We start from the raw sequence: 20,763 nt of genomic DNA, 5'->3' as shown, positions 1-20,763 counted from the left end.
GAATAGCAACTTAGAATCAGTCAGTCGCTTGTCTGTTGACATAAAAATGTATTGCACCCTTTCCAAAATCTTGCAAAAAACGGGCTTTCTTACCTCAGTGCATTCCAGGGTCTGACACTCCACATAGAAAAAGCCTTTCCCCCAGCTACAGTTGTAATGATCAGACAGTGCTCAGGGCTACCACCCCCATCTTAATAGATGTATAGCCTCATATGGAGCATGTGTGGCAAGACAGTCCTTTGAGTATGTGGGTCTCATGAAGAGGTTTAATCTTGAAACCAGAGCCTTTGCAGATCTGCAGCTATTTAAAATTTGTCCAGATGTAACTAGGGGGCTCATCCACACCCACAATTGCCCCACCACTTTCCCCGGAGAAAACCTGTGGTTTAGTGCTGAATCGAAACAAACAGCAATTGAGTTTTCACCAGATTGCTGTTGGTTCTGATTTAGCACTAAAGAGCAGGTTTCTTGGGGGAAGGGAAAAACCACTTGGAACCATGCTTAGAAAGCATGGGACAAGTGGTTCTAGGCACAGGACAAGCAGAAGCATGGACGAGTCCTAACATGGTGCCCTCCAGAGGCTATGGAACTCCACCTCTCATCAGCTCCAGGCAGCATGGTTCATCCCTGATTTGGAATGTATCTTCCAACCACCTCCCTTTATTAAATGGCTCCAATATCTGTTTTTCTATGGAAATAACTCAGTAATAACTCGGCTTTGCACCCCAGTGAGTCTTGTATTTCTTGAGCTTGAAGCTGTTCTGTAGTCCTCTCTTGAAACTCACAGGGAAGGATCAAGAATCCCACTGGATACTTCCAAGCTTTTTTACATATGGCTTTCTGAGGTAGCTTTCTGGACTATGCACTATGTTGTTATTATTTATAAATCATGCTTCAGAAAGAGATTGTGCATGTATGCCTCATGGGTATGTATCAACATTCACTTTATTCTGGATAATAGTATCTCAGACAACTCTTTCCTGTTCCAGCAACAGCTCATCTGGCTATAAACTCTACTTCCGCTTATACATGTATATGTAGGGGGAAAGGCAAACATAAAGTGTATATCTTAACAGTGAATGTTTTTAAACGTTTGCAGTAACATGTGAAGGCTGTAGCCAATCGCAAAGGAAGGGTGACAATTGTTCATGCATCTGTTGAATGTCCAAAGTGCAGACCTACACTAGGCTATGTGGAGTCCATAATTTCAGACATTCTCCAGATGCAAATGGGATCATAGACAGTTTCTGCTGTTTGGACATTTATCTGTAACAGATATATAATCCTTCATTTCTGGGTGATAACATAATGTTCCACAATCTATAAGAAGGGTCCTGGCATTGAGAAGGTTGTTTTGGCTGTTTACCTATACGTTTATGCCTTACAGCCAGGGTTGTGCCAATAGCCATGTCTGCCAAGGAAATTTACCTAATGGGATTTGGTTAGCAGGCCTTGTTCATTTGACTTTTGGAAGCACATCACTGAAAACATAACCACCACCAAAACCAAAAATCTTTAAAGACATTAGAAGCAAGAAACCAGCTTGGGAGGTGGTGGAGTGGTGAACTTCATTAGTGGTTTTTGAACAGAGGTTGAATGACCACCTGCCAGGGATTCTTCAGTTGTGATTCCTGCATTGCAAAGGGTTGTATCCTTGGGGGTCAACTTCTAACCGTAATTCTATGATACTTTCCAGCTTTGTGCTCGACTGCAATTGGACTTGGTCACATTGGGCTCAGATGCAAACTTAACACTATCAGATTCCTGCCATTTCAGTGTGCTGGATGTTGTGGCAATTTTTTGTGCCATTTCAGATTAAACTCATATTGACACCTACAAAATGGTAGGCCTATTTCTAGAAGTAAGCACACGTTCAATAGAAGTTTCCCCCCATCTAGCTGTGGCCGAGTCATTCTTTTTTATTTTTGGTAAGGAAATAACGTTTGCTTGTAATCATGCTTAATAGCGACATTCAGATGAACTTCCTCCTGCACTGTGTCTCACATCCACTTGCACAGACATAGTAACTGAAAGGAAAGAAGAGGAAGAAGTATCTGACCACACTGAGAAGTTTCATGCTCACAGAGAGACAGCCTGGAGCCAAGCAGAGCTCATTACAGGAGCTTGCATTTGACTAGAAGTAACTCAAAATGGAGGGGACGCGGGTGGCGCTGTGGGTTAAAGCCTCAGCGCCTAGGACTTGCCGATCGAAAGGTTGGTGGTTCGAATCCCCGCGGCGGGGTGCGCTCCCGTCGTTTGGTCCCAGCGCCTGCCAACCTAGCAGTTCGAAAGCACCTTCGGGTGCAAGTAGATAAATAGGGACTGCTTACCAGCGGGAAGGTAAACGGTGTTCCGTGTGCTGCGCTGGCTCGCCAGATGCAGCTTCGTCACGCTGGCCACGTGACCCGGAAGTGTCTGCGGACAGCGCTGGCTCCCGGCCTCTAGAGTGAGATGAGTGCACAACCCTAGAGTCTGGCAAGACTGGCCCGCACAGGCAGGGGTACCTTTACCTTTACCTTTTAACTCAAAATGGGTCCAAATTATGCAGTGCTGTCAGCTGTGGCTTGTGAAAAAATTTCCCCATGGTTGGTTTAGAGCTGTAAAAACGAGGCTGTATCTCAAGATGCTGAAAATATTGAGGATTTTATTTTCAAAGCAATCCCTCACATTTCAGCCAATTATTGTTTACAGGTATTCTGCAGGGTGCTTTCCAATTTTTGCATTTTTTGCATTTTTGTGTACAGCACAAAAACAGAACTGAGGAGAGCCCAAGCAACATTAGAGAGGGATTTTGTGAGATTATCTCACTTTGGGGCTGTGACATCTGCTAGTTCCTTGCCTGCCATTTGGACTCCCTGGGGTCAAAACACAAAGACCTTCTACTGGAAAGCAAACTAGGGTATTTGACATTGTGCTGTCATTATTTAATTTTGTGGAAGATCCAGACACCCGCATTCAGTAAGCGTATCAGTTCTAGGGAAATCACATGTTCCCAGGATATAAGCTGCAGTTTGCTGGGAAAATATGATTTCCCCTTGTCTGGTACATCTGTTTCTGCTTGGTGGTTCCTCCCCATAATGGGAGGTTTCAGTTTTAAATATTCAATTTTAACATTGTTTTTATGGAGGCTAGACTAATCCAGTAGAGAGGGGCCATAGCTCAATGGTAGAGCCCATGCTTTGCATGCAGAATGTTCCAGGTTCAATTCTAGGCATTACCAGTTTAAGGTCAGGTAGCAGCTGATCCCAAAGATGTCTTCCTCAGAGCTAGTTAAGAAAACTGTGTTTTGCTGTTTGTTTTGTTTTGTTTCCGATGTCATATTACCATCATTCCTCATTGTGTTGCTGTTGGTTTCCACAGTTCAGGAAGGTTGAGCTTGGAGCTGTTGCTTCAGTAATAAACCTGTTCAGACTGAGAGCTTATCAGAGGAGCTGGAGGTTCCACCCCTTCCTGGTTCTTTGTCAGGACTTGACTTACACATGCTTCTCCCATCTCTCAAGTAGCTAGTTGAGCACTTTGCTGGTGGCATTGAAGCTCCTGCCTGGAGTGTCACCTCCTCTAATCCTGTGGCCCTGGGGGGTGATTGGCAGGGTGTCTGACGGTGGGGCAGGAACCAAGGCAAGCAGTATTGAGACCTCTGGTCCTGGGGTGAGAATGTCCGGATCAGACAGCTGTTCACGGAGGGAGGGGGAAATAAAAATAGAGAAAAGCCAACCCCACTGCTGCCTGTCTAATTCACCCTCTTCGTAACCTGGAATTTTTTTTACAGACCACAGAATAGAACCACACACATCTTGGCAAATAAAAGCAGTTGTTCCTCAATAAAAATGTTATAAATTCTTCCATCTTACAATTCTGTAGTGAGTTGCTTACATAGTCATTGGACTGTGGTGGGTTTAAAAAAAAAAAAGAATGCTGTTATGGAGTTCCTGTCATTTCCTTGAAGGTGACAAAAATATTGGAAAGTTGACGACCGCAAGCAGACATTTTAATTGGGTGATATGAGTGAATTTGCAACGCTATTTCGAAAATATTTGATGCTGGATTGTGGAGAAAGTAAGAACATCACGAGAGGCAGCTACCATCTTAGCTGGCTATACTGTACTAACAATGACAGAATCCAGATATTTGTGTTTGGAAGTTATTTCTCTTGGTTTTCATCTCTGGCTTCCAGCCCAGAATTTGAGGCTGCTGTATTGGCAGTTCTAGAGGGTCCCACGTGGCTCTCCGTAGTGTATTTGGATTAGAAATGGGAGGTCTTGTTTTTCTCCTAAACACTAGTTTCCCTTTCCTATTGTACATACTTGGTGGATTTTGTCATGCTGTGAGGTGGTTTCCAATGAGTTAATCTGTTGAAAATGCTTTGATACTCATGCCTGGCTCAGGATGAGTCATTCTTAAGGAACTAAGTATAAGGCTTGCAAAAATAGGCTTTCTACCTTTAATGCATGTGGCTTCCTTGTTGCAGAATTCATATTCACAATTAATTTTGTTTCTATTGTTTGGATAAGGAATAGCCCTGACATTGGCTTGTACATGGAATGTAGCTCTACTCATTTCAAATGCACAACTTATGGAGTTGCTGTCAGTGGCACTATTAAACCCAAAGCATTTGTTTTAGTCTTATGAGACACGCATAGAGCTTCTTTTTAAAAAGACTTTTCAGCTCTCACTTGGGAGAAAAATATTATGTTGGAAATGGTTTGGGAAGAGTGGATTCTAGCAACCAGCTTTTTCTCTCTCAGTGAGCATTGATTTTTACAGTCTCCAAGTGATGGGAAGCAACGGAACTGTCAGAAGGGTCCAACAAACCCCGCAGGTAGCATATGTGGGATGGATTTCAAAATGTATTCTTTTGGTTGGTCAGACACTGAAGAAGCTAAAGCAGCCAAGACTGGGAGAAATACATAGGAAAGCTAGATGAAGGATGTTTAAAAAAATTACTTCAATTACAGAAGGTGTTTCTGTTTTTCTTTTCAGGGCACTTTTTCGTGGAAACTCGGATGTTGATCAGCTAGGAAAAATCTTTGAGTAAGTAATAGCTTCCTGCATTTTTTTTCACATAATTAATTTTTAGTGCAATAAGTGCACAGGAATCATTCATCTGTTACCGAGTCCAGATACTGCCCTTCTAAATAAAACTTCTGTGTTACTTTCCAAGCACTAGATATGCCTTTTTTATAGGAGGGGCAAATCCCTTTCTTCAGATTGACTGCTCTATAGAAGGTCACTACAGGAATGTCACCAGCGCCTGTTGCCTATTGTCTTTAATGATGTTGGTGACAGCAATGCAAATCCCCCTCCCCACTTAGTGAAATTCTATTATTTCATTTTTTTAAGAACAAACATGTTAGCAGCCTCTTCCATGTCTGTGTTCCATGAGAAGTGCCACAATTCTGGAATCAAATGTTCATCCTACAATTGTATTGAGTCTTCTTGCTTTTTAATTTCATAAACTGGCAAGGCTTCCCCCTAGTGCCTTACAATTTCAGGAATTTTTGTACAGTGTATTTCTTTTCTAGGTGTACCCTAACCTGCTATGCAGAGGCAGCACTGGATCATCCATCAAATCTCTTTGCTTTTGTTTCATTCTATGGCATAGCTGTGATGTGGTCTCCTTTCTCTTCCTTTCCCATCCATTCTCCTTACCTTGTGTTCATTGCCTTTTTAAATTGTAAGCCTGAAGGAATTCCCCCATCTCCACACTTAAATTGATGTGAGCCAGTTGGCCTGCAAAGATGGGTAGATGGGTAGCTGCATACTGGCTGGTCCTTCATCCCTTGTAGCCAGGCCGTCTCCTGTGCATACATCATATAAGGGATGAGAAACTTCCGGCCATCCAGAAGTTGCTGGACTCCAGTTCCTATCAGTCCTAGCCAGCCTGACCAGTAGTCAGGGGTTGGGAAAGTGAAGAGCCCGAGTACATCTGGAAGGCTACAGGTTCCCCATCACTGCTTTATGTGCAGATAATAGTTTGTACCACTGCAGCAACTGGCACTGGAGTACCCAGTCTTGGGACAGTTTACGGAGGATTGCTCCTATTGAATAATAGAAATTCTGGGCTCCTTTGGGAGAAAGGGCAAGATACAATTTTAATAATTAAATTAAATTAATCCCCTTTGGCACTGCAGTGGTCCGCTGCTTGATACCATTGTAGTCAAAATGGGACTTTATTTTATGATACATATTTTAAAATCCTAATTCTATTTGTTTCCCCTAGTTAAGTCAGTATAGTGTTTTAAAAATTGGGATTGAATGGCAAGTAGCTTCTGCTCTAGTCTGCTACTTAGAGTTCTCCGTTGTTTGGCACAACAACCTGCAGAAATGAAAAGAAAGACTTCCCGATCACTTTTTAACACACTTTTTAGGAAACCCTTTCTTCAGCTGTGGAAGAATGACCAAGCTATGGATAGCATAGGTCATCATCAGTCTTGAAGAGCGGCTGCATGCATGAACTGCAGACATGAACGGTAGAGAAGTGATGCTCGGCAAACTCAGGATGGAGAATAAAAACAAACACTGTATTAACAGGGAGCTTAAGCTTCTGCTAGGCATTAGTGTCCAAGCCTCTAAGCACTGACTTCTTCGTTCTCTCCTTTCTGTTTCTTATGCTCATTTTTATGTATTCTTTCTTACTAGAATGTGCACCAGCCCAGGCAACATGACTGATGGTTGTTTTTAACCATCAAGCAAGGAAGCCTGGGTTGTTGGGGATTTGTTTATTGAATTTATATCCCACCTTTCCTCCCAAAAGAGCCCAGGGTGGCGATATATCACTGGAAATCTTTAAAAATAAAAAAGAGTGGCTCATACATAACATAAACACAGGATATTTTAAAAGTTAAAACATAAATGCTCCAGATCCAGACATGCAGCAGAATTCTACAGCATGCATCAGATGGGTAGATGCCCACTGAATGCATTGAAGAAAGAGGGTGAAAGGGAGAAAAAGCTCCTCCTCTTTACTGTGCTCATATTCTTCCCAACCTCAGTTTTACATTTTTTATTTCTTACTGTTGACAGTTTAGTAACATTTTTATTTAAGCGCTATTCTGTATATTCTGTCAGCAATATTCCAGTATATTGAGAAGGCTACAGTATGTTGGGGCGCTTTAGTTTAGAGAAAGGTAAGTAAAGGGGGACATAATAGGAGATATCTGAATTTATTGATTATTTATTTAGCATAAAACAATGCATGGTATTGAGGAATTGGATAGAGAGCTCATAATAGTAGAACCAGGGGTCCATTCAACAAAACTGAATGTTAGAACATTCAAGGCAGATAAAAGGACATTCTTTTCATCTAGTACATGGCTAAACTATGGAAAGCAGCTGCTGCAAGATATAGTGACAGTAACTGGCTTGAATGCCTTCAGATTTGCAGGGGGATAAGGCTACTAATGGATGCGGGTGGTGCTGTGGTCTAAACCACAGACCACTTGCGGATCAGAAGGTCGGCAGTTCGAATCCTCGCAACAGGGTGAGCTCCCGTTGTTCAGTCCCAGCTCCTGCCCACCTAGCAGTTCGAAAGCACATCAAGTGCAAGTAGATAAATAGGTACTGCTCCGGCCGGAAGGTAAACGGCATTTCCGTGCGCTGCTCTGGTTCACCAGAAGCGGCTTACTCATGCTGGCCACATGACCCAGAAGCTGTCTGCGGACAAACGCTGGCTCCCTCGGCCTATAGAACGAGATGAGTGCACAACCCCAGAGTCATCCGCGACTGGACCTAATGGTCAGGGGTACCTCTACCTTTTAAGGCTAGCAATGGCTGCTGGTCATGATGGCTAGATTTTACCTCCAGTACCATAGGCAGCATGCTTCTGGATGCTTGTTGCTGGAGTATACAAATGGAAGAATGCTGGGACACTTATGGCCTTTTGTTGCTGGCTTTTTGGCTTCCCATGGGCATATGGTTGGGCAGCTCAATTACAACTCCCATCAGCCCTAGGCAAGCATGGCCAATAGCCAGGGGTGATGGGAATTGTAATTCAGAAACATCTAGCGAGCCAAAGGTTCCCTACACCTTTGGAAGATCACGGCAAGGAAAGGAAATATTATTTTCTCCAGACTAATTTATTCAGTTCTGAAAAGCCACTTTTTCAAAGAGCTTTTTAGAAAAGAGTCAAACAGTGCTTTTGCCAAACTTATCACTGTCCAATTTTAAAACTGTATCATATCTGTTTCTGGAGATTTTTATTTTGGACAACACGATTTCAATAGCTGGTTTTTGTCTTTACCAAGTTGGCTTCCATTTCCTGTGTGCTCTGCCCCACTGTATATGACTCATCAGCATGGCTAATTTGTCATGCCCCTGAATAGCTTTTCCTGCGCAGTCTAGAAAAAGTCAGCCCTCAGTGGTTTGGTCTTTTTGGCGCTGGGAATGATCCCTTCAGTTCATTTATATATGGCTTTACTAGATAAAGAATGCTTTGATATGTGCACTGTGCATTTTTTCATGGCATAAGAAGCATGGCTGCAATCCTTTTTTTAAAAAAATAAAGAATACAAATTATTTATGACATTTCTGGTGGGGGAAATGAGCCAGGACATGGCTGAGCAGCCAGAAAACAGCTTTTTCTATTTGTTTCTAGTGGGTGCAATTACCTGTGTGGAAAAGAATTTCCCCATGAATCCGAAAGAGAAAATGCTATGCCAACTTGAGCAGCCACAAGACATTCATTATTGCAAGTCTTCTTGCAGCGGCAGGGAAATGGCCAAGTCTCTGTTCCAGCTGTACTTTACTATTTCTAGCATTTCTCTTGCTTCAGAATAAGCTTAGTAGCACTTTCCTGTTTCCACAACTGGCAGTCCCAAAAATCTAATTGATAGCACAAAGATGCTGCTTGCATCTCCGAGTGGGCACATACATCACGATTTGTTTTCTGCGGACTGGAGTAGGACCAGGAATGGGCAGAAGATAGATCAGGCTCTAAGTGGGAGATCTCTGGGTGCTTTGAAGTATGTTGACAAGGGTTCCTGAATCGGAGCTGTTTAACAAATATTGATGTTGATGTTTTAATGTTATATTGATTTATATAACCTAGGTTTGATTATGCATTCCTTTTATATTGTACCTCACTCTGGGATCATTTTAATCAAGGGCAGTGCAGAAACCTTTTAAATAAGTAAATAGTAATGGCGGCAACAAATTAGTACTCCCAGCTTTCTAAAGAGGAATAGAATTCTGTACAGAAGGACTGTGCCCTTGGTTCAGTTCTGGTGCTCAAAACAAATTTCTGGACTCCGAATAATTTAATTCTAAGTGCTTTTAGCACTCGAGTCTGGTTGGGATTCTAGCGGGGGGGAGTAGATTCTGCAAGTCTAAAGCCTGCCCATCCTTGGAGTATGTTATCCATGGAAATGCTATGCTTACATAGGTGCAATGCATAAAAAGAGATAAAGCAAAGCATAAGGTAAGAAGCAGCTCCTTTCTCTTTGCAATGGGATATGTGAGAGGAAACAGAGCTTCCATTTTGGTTGTATATATCCACCTCCTCGAGACAAACTGTTGTGTAATTCTTTCTGTGCTGTTTCAACTCCTTACCCTACAGTTTCCTGCAATGTTTTAAGCGAGAGCCATTTCTGCCTCGCCTCTCATTGCTCTTTTTGTGATGTTGCTTATAGAACCAAGGGAAGTGCACCAAGTAGTTCAAGAGGCAGCAAGTAGGAGTGGTCGCTGTAATTCCCAGGGTAATTGTAAAGTTCATTCGGGATTATAGAATCCTAGGGCTGGGCTGGACCAAAAGGCTGTCTGACCCAACTTCCTGTTGTGATGAAGGACCATCCCTCCACCCATCTGCTGCTTTCCCATACCTTTTGTTTTCTCATACATGGGCAGAAGGGCAGCTGAACAACCAAATGCGTTGAGCACCTAGGAGAAGCGTTGTAAAAATACCAGGGCTGCGGTCCTGAGCACATTCGAGTGGAAGCAATTTCCATTGCAATCGGTGTTGACATCATCAGTGATGTTGGTTTTCTGGGGAAATTTGAGTGGGAAATTAGAATGCACATTAGGATAATTTGTATAGGGAAATTTGCATGGGAAAATGTTCAGTTTGCATCAGAAAAAATTATCAGATCCCCTAGAGTGTATTCTGATTTAGTATGTTGGCGTTACTTGCATTTAGTAAGTGTAGCAAAATAATTAGAAATGGCCAACCTCACTTTATACTGTATTTGCATTTGACAGCCATTCATTGTGACTAATGAACTTAGGAAACATGGAATTTTTCTGTGGAGAAGTAAGCGCTGGAAAGGTGTCCTGCCCACATCACTGGTCATCACTATTTACTCCTATATTTTTTATTTATTTGTAACTAGTTCTCAAGGTGTTGATTCATATATATTTACATGAATTGTAGTTAGGTCATGTGTTTTGTGTATCTGTAAGAAACTTTACAGCATGCTATCTATATGCTGACTGCATAATCTTGCATTGCCCCACACTTCGGGGATACATGCATGTAGCTGCCATCATGTATGTCAGTCCTGGGAGTGTGATAATGAAAAACAGCAGTTGTGGGAAGCTGAAGTAACTCAGTCACCTAAAAAAATACATTATGTTATGATGAAAAGTGCTAATAAGTATTCTTATTATTAGGCAGTGTGTGTGTGTGTGTGTGTGTGTGTGTGTGTGTGTGTGAATGAATGAAAGAAAAAAAGATAGGACAGTCACCGTCCAAAAACTCAAATCTTAATAGGAATGTGAAATACAACACAAAAGGGGAGAAGAATGGAGAGGGAAGAAGAAAACAAATAATAAATAATGGCATCACTAGGCATCCACAGTTAATGTATATGCAAATACTTAAGCCTTTATATGGTAAACCTGCTCAACCTCTACTGAAAAATAAAATAATAAACTGAAAAAGTATTGGGGTTGTATTCAATTAAGTTTTATTCAGAGAATATTTTTTTTCTGTAAACCAGCCTGACACCTGCGGGTATATGGTGGTATATAAATTCAATAAATAAAATAATGAAATAAAAATAATGAAATACCTACTGGAATTAATGACCCTGTTAGCTGTGCCTATGGATTTTAAAGGATCTACTCTGAGTAGGACCAATGCAAACTATTTGTGACATTTCTGGTGGGGAAAATGCATTGAATACAACCTTTCCTCTCCCATTAATTGTGGTTATAGTTTTGTTTCATTTTGTATTGATTTCATTTTTAGTTATTTTCACATATCCCGTTCAAAACCTCCCAGCAGTTCACCTGGGCCGCCCAGGCCGCCTCTCTCCTCCGGGCTGGGCTTTAATAAGATACCAGCATCTAGTGTGTTTTGTATCCTCTGGTTTTTTCCTGTGCTTCTTTTGCCTCTCGGCTAATCCTGTTATAAGGACATTCAGTTGATGTTATGTGCCATCCCGGGGTGTTTTTATATTACCTTGTGGAGGAATTTTAAATATCACGGGGGAAATTCTGCATTAGTGTAGGTTTGATTTTTTTTAAAAAACTGACATAAATAAAGCTGCTATGATAAAGACAGTTGCAACAGAGGAAGTTGAAAGCTATTTTTTTTTATTTCTGACTGTACGTTTAATTTGCTAGTAAACCATGCATGCAAGACTCATGAGTTTGCACAACGGCCACAACAAAATCAACCTGCTTATGGGAGGTCTTCAGCACTAGGCAGGATCTGCAAGGTTATCCTGTGCCTTGTGGTTATTGGGTAGCCAAAATCAGTACTCCTGACACCTGCAGAATGTTCCACCTTGAGATACAGTAACAGCTTCACTAGACATGCTCACTAAAAGAACGGTTCCTGGGAAACTAGAGCAGTGCTGCCGCCTTGTGGCGCAACACAAACATTTCCTTCTTGTTTCCCAGCCTTCCACGTGGCTTTGTGCCTCAAAGGAATACTAAACTCAATTGCAAATGCCAGTTTTGCTTATAATCTGGTATGAAATGACAGCTAAGTATCTCAATGAGGCGTCCATCAGGGACCCCTGCTTCCCTTTCTGCCTGCAGCCCTGTTTTTTTAAATCTTCTGCCTTGTCCACTTAATTCCCAGCTGCAATCAAACTTTTAGGTACAGTATGTGTAACTGCATTTGCCTACATTCCCCGGCCTGGATCTCCCATTCTTCTCTCTCTCAGTTGTTTTTCAACATTGTCTGTTTTGGATTCTAATCTCTTTGGGTACAGACACCTGTACATTTCCCCTTATGTGACCATAAGCTGCAATGCCACTGAAAAATAAGAACAGTGATCATAAGTAAACTCTGATATATCCTGATACATTGAGGTTTTTCTAGCTGCAGTCCTAACCCACTAGCCTTGGAGTGATCCCCATTGAATTCTAATTGGCTTTTGCTTTTTTAACTTTGGGAGTGGAGGGGTGGAGGATTTGGGGGGGGGCACAGCTGGCTCAGTCACTAGGAAGACTGAATCAGCTGCTTCAGGCAGCAGAAGCCCCCAAGGCGACAGCCCTGCGGACACCCCACCTGCTCCAGCACAGAAGCGGTGCCGGCATCAGCTGAAATCGTGTGAGGTCTTGCTGAGTGTGCGAGATCTCACATGATTAGCATCAGCTGCATCAGCGATGGCACCAGTTTGGGGGAAGTGTGCTTTAGGGGGATAGTGCCAGGGTGTGGCACAAAGTGCATTTTTCAAGTGGGTGAGATATGTCATCAGAAGCGCAGGGGTGTGAATGAAGCAGTAAGTAGTGGTGCTTTTCTTGGAGTTAAATGCCTGATTCTTTCTTCCTTGCAGTGCAATTGGGCTTCCCAAAGAAGAGGACTGGCCCAGTGACGTTGCCCTCCCAAGGAATGCTTTTCCTGCTAGAGATCCGCAGCCCATTGAGCTTTTCGTAACGGATATCGATGAACTAGGCAAAGACTTGCTGCTTGTAAGTTTCTGCTCCACTGAAGCTTTAGAAGCAAGCTGCTGCCAGTATCACGTGACCCAAACAAAAAGCAATATGCTTTATACCTCGGGTTAAAAACTTAATTTGTTCTGGAGGTCCGTTATTAACCTGAAACTGTTCTTAACCTGAGGTACCACTTTAGCTAATGGGGCCTCCAGCTGCTGCCACGCCGCCAGAGCACGATTCCTGTTCTCATCCTGAAGCAAAGTTCTTAACCTGAGGTACTATTTCTGGGTTAGCGGAGTCTGTAACCTGAAGCGTCTTTAACCCGAGGTACCACTGTATATGAAATTAATAGGAGTAGTGATGATGGGTGCAAGTGTCAGAACCTCTGATTATAACTTTTTAAAAATATCCATAAATGAAGTGTGTCAAAATCTTTTCTGCTCATTTTGGATATTAATAATTATAGTGTTTTTTCTCTCCCTCATGGTGTACTGTGGCTGGGTTGGAAGCAAGGGCAGAAAACCTCAGTTTTCCCATTATTTTCCTTGAATCGGAATAAAGGAACTGCTGCCATTCTTTGCTAAGCTTTTAAGGGACAGTATCATAAGATGGGGACGCGGGTGGCGCTGTGGGTAAAAGCCTCAGCGCCTAGGGCTTGCCGATCGAAAGGTCGGCGGTTTGAATCCCCACGGCAGGGTGCGCTCCCGTCGCTCGGTCCCAGCGCCTGCCAACCTAGCAGTTCGAAAGCACTCCCGGGTGCAAGTAGATAAATAGGGACCGCTTACTAGCGGGAAGGTAAACGGCGTTTCCGTGTGTGGCTCTGGCTCGCCAGAGCAGCGATGTCACGCTGGCCACGTGACCCGGAAGTGTCTCCGGACAGCGCTGGCCCCCGGCCTCTTGAGTGAGATGGGCGCACAACCCTAGAGTCTGTCAAGACTGGCCCGTACGGGCAGGGGTACCTTTACCTTTTACCTATCATAAGATGAGCCTTGCTGTTGTCTCAGACTCCACATTGCCTTCTAATTTGTAATTGTCTCATTTTCCCTACATACAGAAATGCTTGGCATTCAACCCCACAAAGAGAATATCAGCTTACGATGCCTTATCTCACCCTTATTTTCATGATCTGGAGAAATGCAAGGAGAATACAGACTCTGATTTGTCATCCCTTCAAAACTCCACTGAGATGACTACACCATAAGGCTGCTTGAGGTCCGACTTACAGATGAACAAAATGTAGATGATAAGGTCACCGTTGAGGGTAAAAAAACCATAGCTGTCTGACTGAAGGTTATTCCCCAGAGGCTCTATGTGTTGTCTGAGTGCTTCTTCGGGATGATGACCTGCTTCTCCTCGGAAAATGGCCAAGTTGCCTTCATCAAAGCAAATGCAAGAGTCAAGGTTTCCAATGACTCCCTCTGTGGCTTGATGTTTGTTTAGTTGACCTGAGGATCACCAGGTGAAGAGAAGCTGCTGACCAGTTTTTGCTGCCATTTTCTTCTTCCTTACATTGAATGGTGCCGTCGTGGATTAGAGAAATCCAGTCTCACTACCAAAACCTGACTTAACCTCGGTGTCTAGGTGCTGAAGTCTGATTCGGTTACTCCTTTGGAGTTAACGGTGATAGTCTGTTTGCTTTGCTTAAAAAAATGATTTCAGAAAATTACTTCCTTAAAAGCAATATTTAAAAGAATGACATTGAAAATACTGAACCTCTATACAGCCTGCAGTTAAGAGAAATGTGTACAAACACATCTGGCTATTGTAATCACACAGGAATGTCCTTCCCTGATAGGAAACATGAGATGATAATTACAGCATTTTGTTGCTACTCATAATAACTTGTGTCTCTAGCTTAATGCACAAGGGTATTATTAACAAGATTGTGCACATATGGAAAAGGGAAAAGGTGGAGTTTCTTTTAAAAAAAAGAATGTAAGGATCACTTCTCTAGTCTGCTAATGTTATTATGTCAGTCATCGCAAAGTGTAACCTCTTTATTCATCCTTTCATGATACTGCTGTACATCTTCAGCAGTGATACATTTCCGACATCTATCATGCCCAGTTAACGTGTTTAAATGGGTATACGAAAAACCAAGTGTTCCTTTAGTATTACCTCCATATTATTTTCAGTGAACAATGAAAAGCACGTGCTGAAATGTTTTCCCTGTCTTCGGAGAACAAATCTGACTTCACAATCCTATTGTCACTTACCTGGAAGTAAGATTCATTGAACTCAGTGGGACTTACTTTTGAACTGACAGGTATAGGGTTATAGTGCAAGGATGCAATCCTGGGTGCTTTTTCCTGGGAGTAAGCTACATTGAGCACAATGGGACTGACTTCCGAGGAAGCATGCATAGGATTGTGTTGTTAGGAGGCAAGTGCTCGCTACAGCATTGCTTAACATACAAACACTGAACACCTTACCCACAATAAACCTCAGGCACTGGAGTGCACGAATTGTCCCTGCATATCAACCTCAGATCCTTTACATTTCATGTAATTTAGGATATTTTATTTTTCTACACCGTGAAGCAGGAGGAGGCCTTCTGAATCACCGTTTAGATTGATCGCTTTGCTATGCTTTCTCTGCCAAACATGCCAGCCAGCTTTATTCAGTAATTCACCTAGCTGCCTTATCACAAATACTTTAAATGTTACATTAAATTTTGTATATATTTTAGTTTTAAGGGTTTTTGTTTTTTTTTTTTTAAAAATAGAATTTTAAAAAGAAAATTTATTTTTGTAGTATGGTTTTGATGAAATATTTTTAATCCACGAGAGAAAGATGTACTCCTAGCCTGGTTCTACTGTAGTGATCCAGATGTAACTCTAGGGAAATACTGCCCAAATGTGTTACAGCTGTAACAACAGCGACAACCAGAGGGATAGGTGCTGTTGGAAATAACTGATGGCTAGTACTGTTAACACATACAATAATTATTGCTGTGCTAACCCATCCTTTTGTTTTTGTTTTTGTCGTTTCAATTTACTGGGGGCCGAAATCTATGGGACAACTGAGTAGTTCTGTCCTTGGGTGCAGTTTTCTCCCAGGGGACAGGCTGACCAGTATTAGACCCCTCCAGCATGGGGACAGGTGGCTTTAACCCTTTGCATTACCAAACAGGATTGGGGCTCTCCCCACAAAAAAATCTGTTTAAATGGGACCTTTCTTTGCAATGCAAATTACAAGTGCAGGGAAGCCCGATCCAGATCAGAATGAGAGCACATAGGGTTAAAGCCCACTAGCCCCATTCTTGGTTGCCAATCAGAATAGGGAGGCCAGCACTGGAAATGAGGACCTATACTCAAGGGCAGAACTATGCTGGTAAGGTCACTTGTAATTTGGCCCTGAACTGTATCAGCCACTCTCTTCTGTCCTTGCATGTTCACTTGTAGGAGATTCCTCCAACATTTTCTGGTGCATTCTCCATGCAGCAGCAGGGAAATGGAAGGATGTTGGTGTGCAAAAGTTCTCCAACACAGTGGACTTTCCCCCCAGGTGCTGCTGCTCATCCTTTGCCCTAAAGCCTCAACTGAAGTGTACCGAAAGCTTTCTTTTGGGTGTGCCCTGAGCATCGCATGGCACAAAAGGTTTGCTTTAGGTGCAGTGTGTAGCTTCACTTTGCATGCTTAATTTTCCTAGTCTTTAAGTAGTGGGCACGTAGATGCCCAGTCAGAGCAAGGGGAGGGGATGACCCTTTTCTACCACCAAAATCCCATGGTGTGATCCTGACTAAAATTGCCCTCCCAGCCCCCGTTGCTTTTTCGGGCACAAGGGAAGGTGCTATTGGCACAAACAACAACTGTGTGGTGGGGTTTTGATTTTACTCAATATCACATTGCAAGAGTAAAGGAGTAAAAAAAAATCCCCACTGTAGGCCTGATCACTCCCTGCCCCATACAGATGGCATTCAGAACTATAAAAAATTAAGCTCACAGGACCAAACTATGCTTTCATATGCCCCTCTGATGCAATTGGCGAAGTGTGAAATTATTCTGAGTGCTGCCACTAGGTGGTGCACATTTCCAGAATTTTGAAGGAAGCATCCCTTTTTTATGTTCCTATAAGCCAAAGGTCTATGATCAAAACACCTTTTACAAAAATCAATCAATGTATGTAGCCATGATTGCCACTATCTCTATGATACTGTTTTTCTTATCTCTGAAAGAAGATACATACAGCCCAAATTAGCACTTTCCAGGACCTGTAATTTTTCCATAATCGAAGTACACCTGCATCTGGGAAGGACTATTGGGGGTGCACTGTAAAAAAAAAAGAATGCTATGCTATGGAAGTTTTCTGCCACTTAACAACACATCTAAAAGTTAATTTCCAGAAGCTGAAATCATCCATTTGTCATAGTATCCATAACAGCATGTCACTAAAACTTAACGTGCTGATAGTTGATTTATGGTAGTCACGGGGCATAGCGACGTCATGACTTTAGGTCATGCCAAGTCCCAACATCTCACAGTTCATAGATGCAAAAGCACCTTGCGTGACCAGTCGCAAACCTCAGTCTCTTTCTAGTCTACCCAAATTGCTGCCATGTTTGAGGTGTAACCAAGCTGCCCAAGAGAGGATTGGGGAGACACCACAGCTCAGAGCACGATCTTTCCGTATGGAGAGTCTCTGGTTCAGTCTCTGGCAACTATGGAGAACACTGCCAGCCAACATAGATGGGAGCAGGCTAAATAGACAAATAGCCTGACCTGGTATAAAGCTGTTTCCTGGGTCCCTGATTAGAAAAGGAACCTTTCCATACTTCCCAGTGTACCCCCGGTTACTGGCATATTAATCCTGTCATTCAGCTGCTTATATTTTTGTTTGACTATCCCCTTTAAAAGTGTGTTCCCCACCCCCCGACACCAGGTGCCACAAAATGTAAGTTATGGACCTCCGTAAGCTTTAGGATATGTATCTTTGTGCATATCTGTTCATTCAGCACAGGAATGGAACTATAAATGCTTAGGGCACCTTTGCATAGGAAGCTCTCCTGCCTCCAGTTAAAATCTTTGGCCCCAATCCAGAGAGCCCCTCTAGAACGCACAAGGGCTTGGGGTGACCAATGGGACTCCTTGCTTTTCCCACTTCTGGCAGCAGTTCCTTATGCTGCACTGGAAGGTTCCCTGGTGTCTGAGGATCAGTTTTTCAGGCAGTTGTGATGAGATGGAAAGGAATCGGCCCTTGCTGTACACGCCAAGCCCACCAAACACAGCTCTCTGGATTGGGATCTAGAGCACCAAACCGGGTGTTCAGGAGGAGTCTTCTGTGGGAAAAGAAAAATATTTTGCAGGATAGGACATCCCTGTGAACCCAGACCGTTCAATGAATTTTGTGGGATACTGCATCAGCTACATGGTTCTTGCCATTTGCCATGCAGGTGGGATAGGTCAACACAGGCTCTGACTACTTAAGCATGTGCAGTGTGCAATCCGAGGCATAAAGCCCTAGGATATGTTGTACTGTACACCAACATCCTCTGCCCCATTGGAAGGTAATACCCTGAAGCTCTCATATCATTTAGTTCAGCTGCTTGGGTTAGCAGAAGTCACAGACTGGCCCTTTGCTTTGTTTGGTATCATAGATCAGCCTTGTTTGGATTGTCCACCTGCATTTTCATTTGCCAAAATCTATTGTCGTGTTGCCTAATGTATTGTGCTCCTTTTCTATATTTATATGAGATACTTGTTTTAGAATAATGTTTTATTTGTACAAAGGACAAATCTCTTGGCTGCTAGAAACAATGCCTATTTTAAAAGGTGGAATAATTAGATATGCTGTGATAGTTTTCTAGTTAAAAGATAATGTCTCCCTGCAAACTTACAAACATTATCAGGACTTCTATATAGATACATACCGGTCATAAAATGTACATTATGCTTTAAAAGGTCAGGCATTTTAACTATGTTTGCTGTGTTAAATGAAAGTGAATACAAAAGCACGCAGTGCTTTTGCGGTGTCTGCTATGTGAAACCTTTCTAATTAGTATCGTTCTGTTTGAACTGAAGTTTGGATGAGATTCGCTAGTACAATATGTGGATTAGAAATTCTCTACCAGTACTTTCTGTCAGATGTTCTCTCATATTCTGCTTTTGGACAGGGTGTTAATTAGTTCCATCCCACCCCACTCAATTTCATTGACTGGTATTGGGACATAATTTCAGGTATTCTAGATCTGTAGAGATACAATGTTGAGACCAGAGCTTTGGAAGGCAGTGGACATTGTCCACAGTAGGTATACCTAGAGAATGGGTGAGTACCTTAGTCATAATAAGATTTTAGCACATAACTCTGTGCTTGTGTTGCTCGTTCCCTCTGCATTCTGCCCAATGTTGCCAACTTCCCTTGTTCATAATATTGTTCAGCACATTGCCACAAATGCTTGCAAATGTGTGGTTCAGTGAGAATCAGCAGTTCAGTGAGGTTCAGCAGTTTCCTAGCATATAACATTCCAAACTTTCATTGACAGCAAAGGGCTCTTTGCAAAATGGCTACTTCTGTCCAACCCACTTTTATCAAAATGTAGGGGAAAGACTATTCTTGGGGTACCCTACGATTACAGGTTCTTGTCCATGAATGCTTAAGTTGCAAATTCCCAGCAATGTACCTTTTTGCTATTTTTATTCATTTGCTCTGAACCAGTGGTGTTCAGACAATTGCAAAGGTCCTCTTTTATGAATCAATGAGAACTGCTGGCTTTGTCATGACTTCAGGAGAGGTAAATCCTCACACTTTTTTGAGATTTTGCTCTGTAGTGGTCACTTGCTATTCCTGCTACTGAATTTGGTAATTCATCCTAAGCACAACTACAACCCACTGAAACCCCTCCAAGTACTGTGCTTAGGGTCAGGGTGTTTCAAAAAGTGTTCCTCACACTAGCACGAAGCCACGCCTCTTAGTATTTATATTGTGAACAACATAATGTAGAAAAGTGCATGGAGGTCGTGCAGGGAAATGACATAACCTGTTTATGCAAAAACAGCATTGTGCATGTCCTGTTAGTACTGAGCTATGGGTAGCCAAGCATGTGGGCAAATGAAAGCAGAAGTCCCATCATGACTGAGGCTAGAGTTGTGATGGTGCACTGGGGCAAATCCCATAGGAGGGCCTAGGCAGAATGTAGAAAGCAAGAGCCATAGAAATGTAGCACAGCAGAGGTATAGCTGAGCATAGTTTGGGGAACAGTTCACCTGAAGAAGACTGGGCAAGATTGGGTAGGAGCAACAAGTAAAAAGAAAGGCAGGCAGATGAGGAAGCTAGAAGACTGGCAGGCAGAGAGACCCAAGAATAGTGACACAAATTGCCTTAGGAGGAGAGCTACAAAGCCACATAGCAGAGCCAGAATTTGGTTGTTGTCAAATCAAAGAGAGCCCTGACCAGGAAGCAACTGAAAGCAATGAGGGTCAGGAGGAACTGATGGGCTGCCTGCAAGGACCCATGCTGGGACCTTGGAAGAGAAAAATTGACTCACCACAAGAGCAAGGAAAGGAGGGTCGCCAGCATGGACAGCTGCCTTATTCTGAGTCAGACCATTGGTGCATCCAGCTCTGTATTGCCTACACTGACTCAGCAGTGCCTTTATGCATTTCAGACAATGGTCTGTTCCAGCCATCCTTGGGAGACGCTGGAGATTGGAACAAAGCAGACTCTCCACCACTGAGCTATGGCTCTTCCCCAAGTACAATAATGAGAAACACACAAGGTATTGTGCAGACAAGCTGCATTTATTACTTAATCACTTGTTCCCAATGCATTTGGGTTGCTTTTCCTCGAGGGGATTTATCCAGCAGTTAGCTCGATACATACGGCACCTCTTGCATGCAGTGGGGTGCTATTGTCTCCAAACATGATTTCTATCTCTTCCAGTGGGTCGCCACAAGGGGCACCAGTGCACACTTTGGGAAATTAGTTCAGTTAATTCTTGACAAT

At 42.7% G+C, this 20,763-nt stretch overlaps 1 protein-coding gene across 3 annotated transcripts in view; it reads left to right on the top strand.

Annotated features, from left to right (window-relative positions):
- CDK6 (cyclin dependent kinase 6) overlaps window positions 1-15,535 on the top strand; it is a 98,019-nt gene extending 82,484 nt beyond the window's left edge. For all 3 annotated transcript variants that reach the window (XM_028751320.2, XM_028751322.2, XM_077936937.1), the window contains exons 6-8: window positions 4,981-5,031; window positions 12,723-12,858; window positions 13,877-15,535. In XM_028751320.2, coding sequence (XP_028607153.1) covers window positions 4,981-5,031; window positions 12,723-12,858; window positions 13,877-14,023 — 334 coding nt within the window. In that variant the 3' untranslated portion in view covers window positions 14,024-15,535. The remainder of the gene's footprint in view (window positions 1-4,980; window positions 5,032-12,722; window positions 12,859-13,876) is intronic.
- Window positions 15,536-20,763: the final 5,228 nt, after the last annotated feature.

Source organism: Podarcis muralis, chromosome 12 (genome assembly GCF_964188315.1).
Source record: "Podarcis muralis chromosome 12, rPodMur119.hap1.1, whole genome shotgun sequence".
Lineage (NCBI taxonomy): Eukaryota > Metazoa > Chordata > Lepidosauria > Squamata > Lacertidae > Podarcis > Podarcis muralis.
The sequence above is the reverse complement of the archived record's forward strand: the minus strand, read 5'-3'. Positions and strand labels throughout refer to the sequence as shown.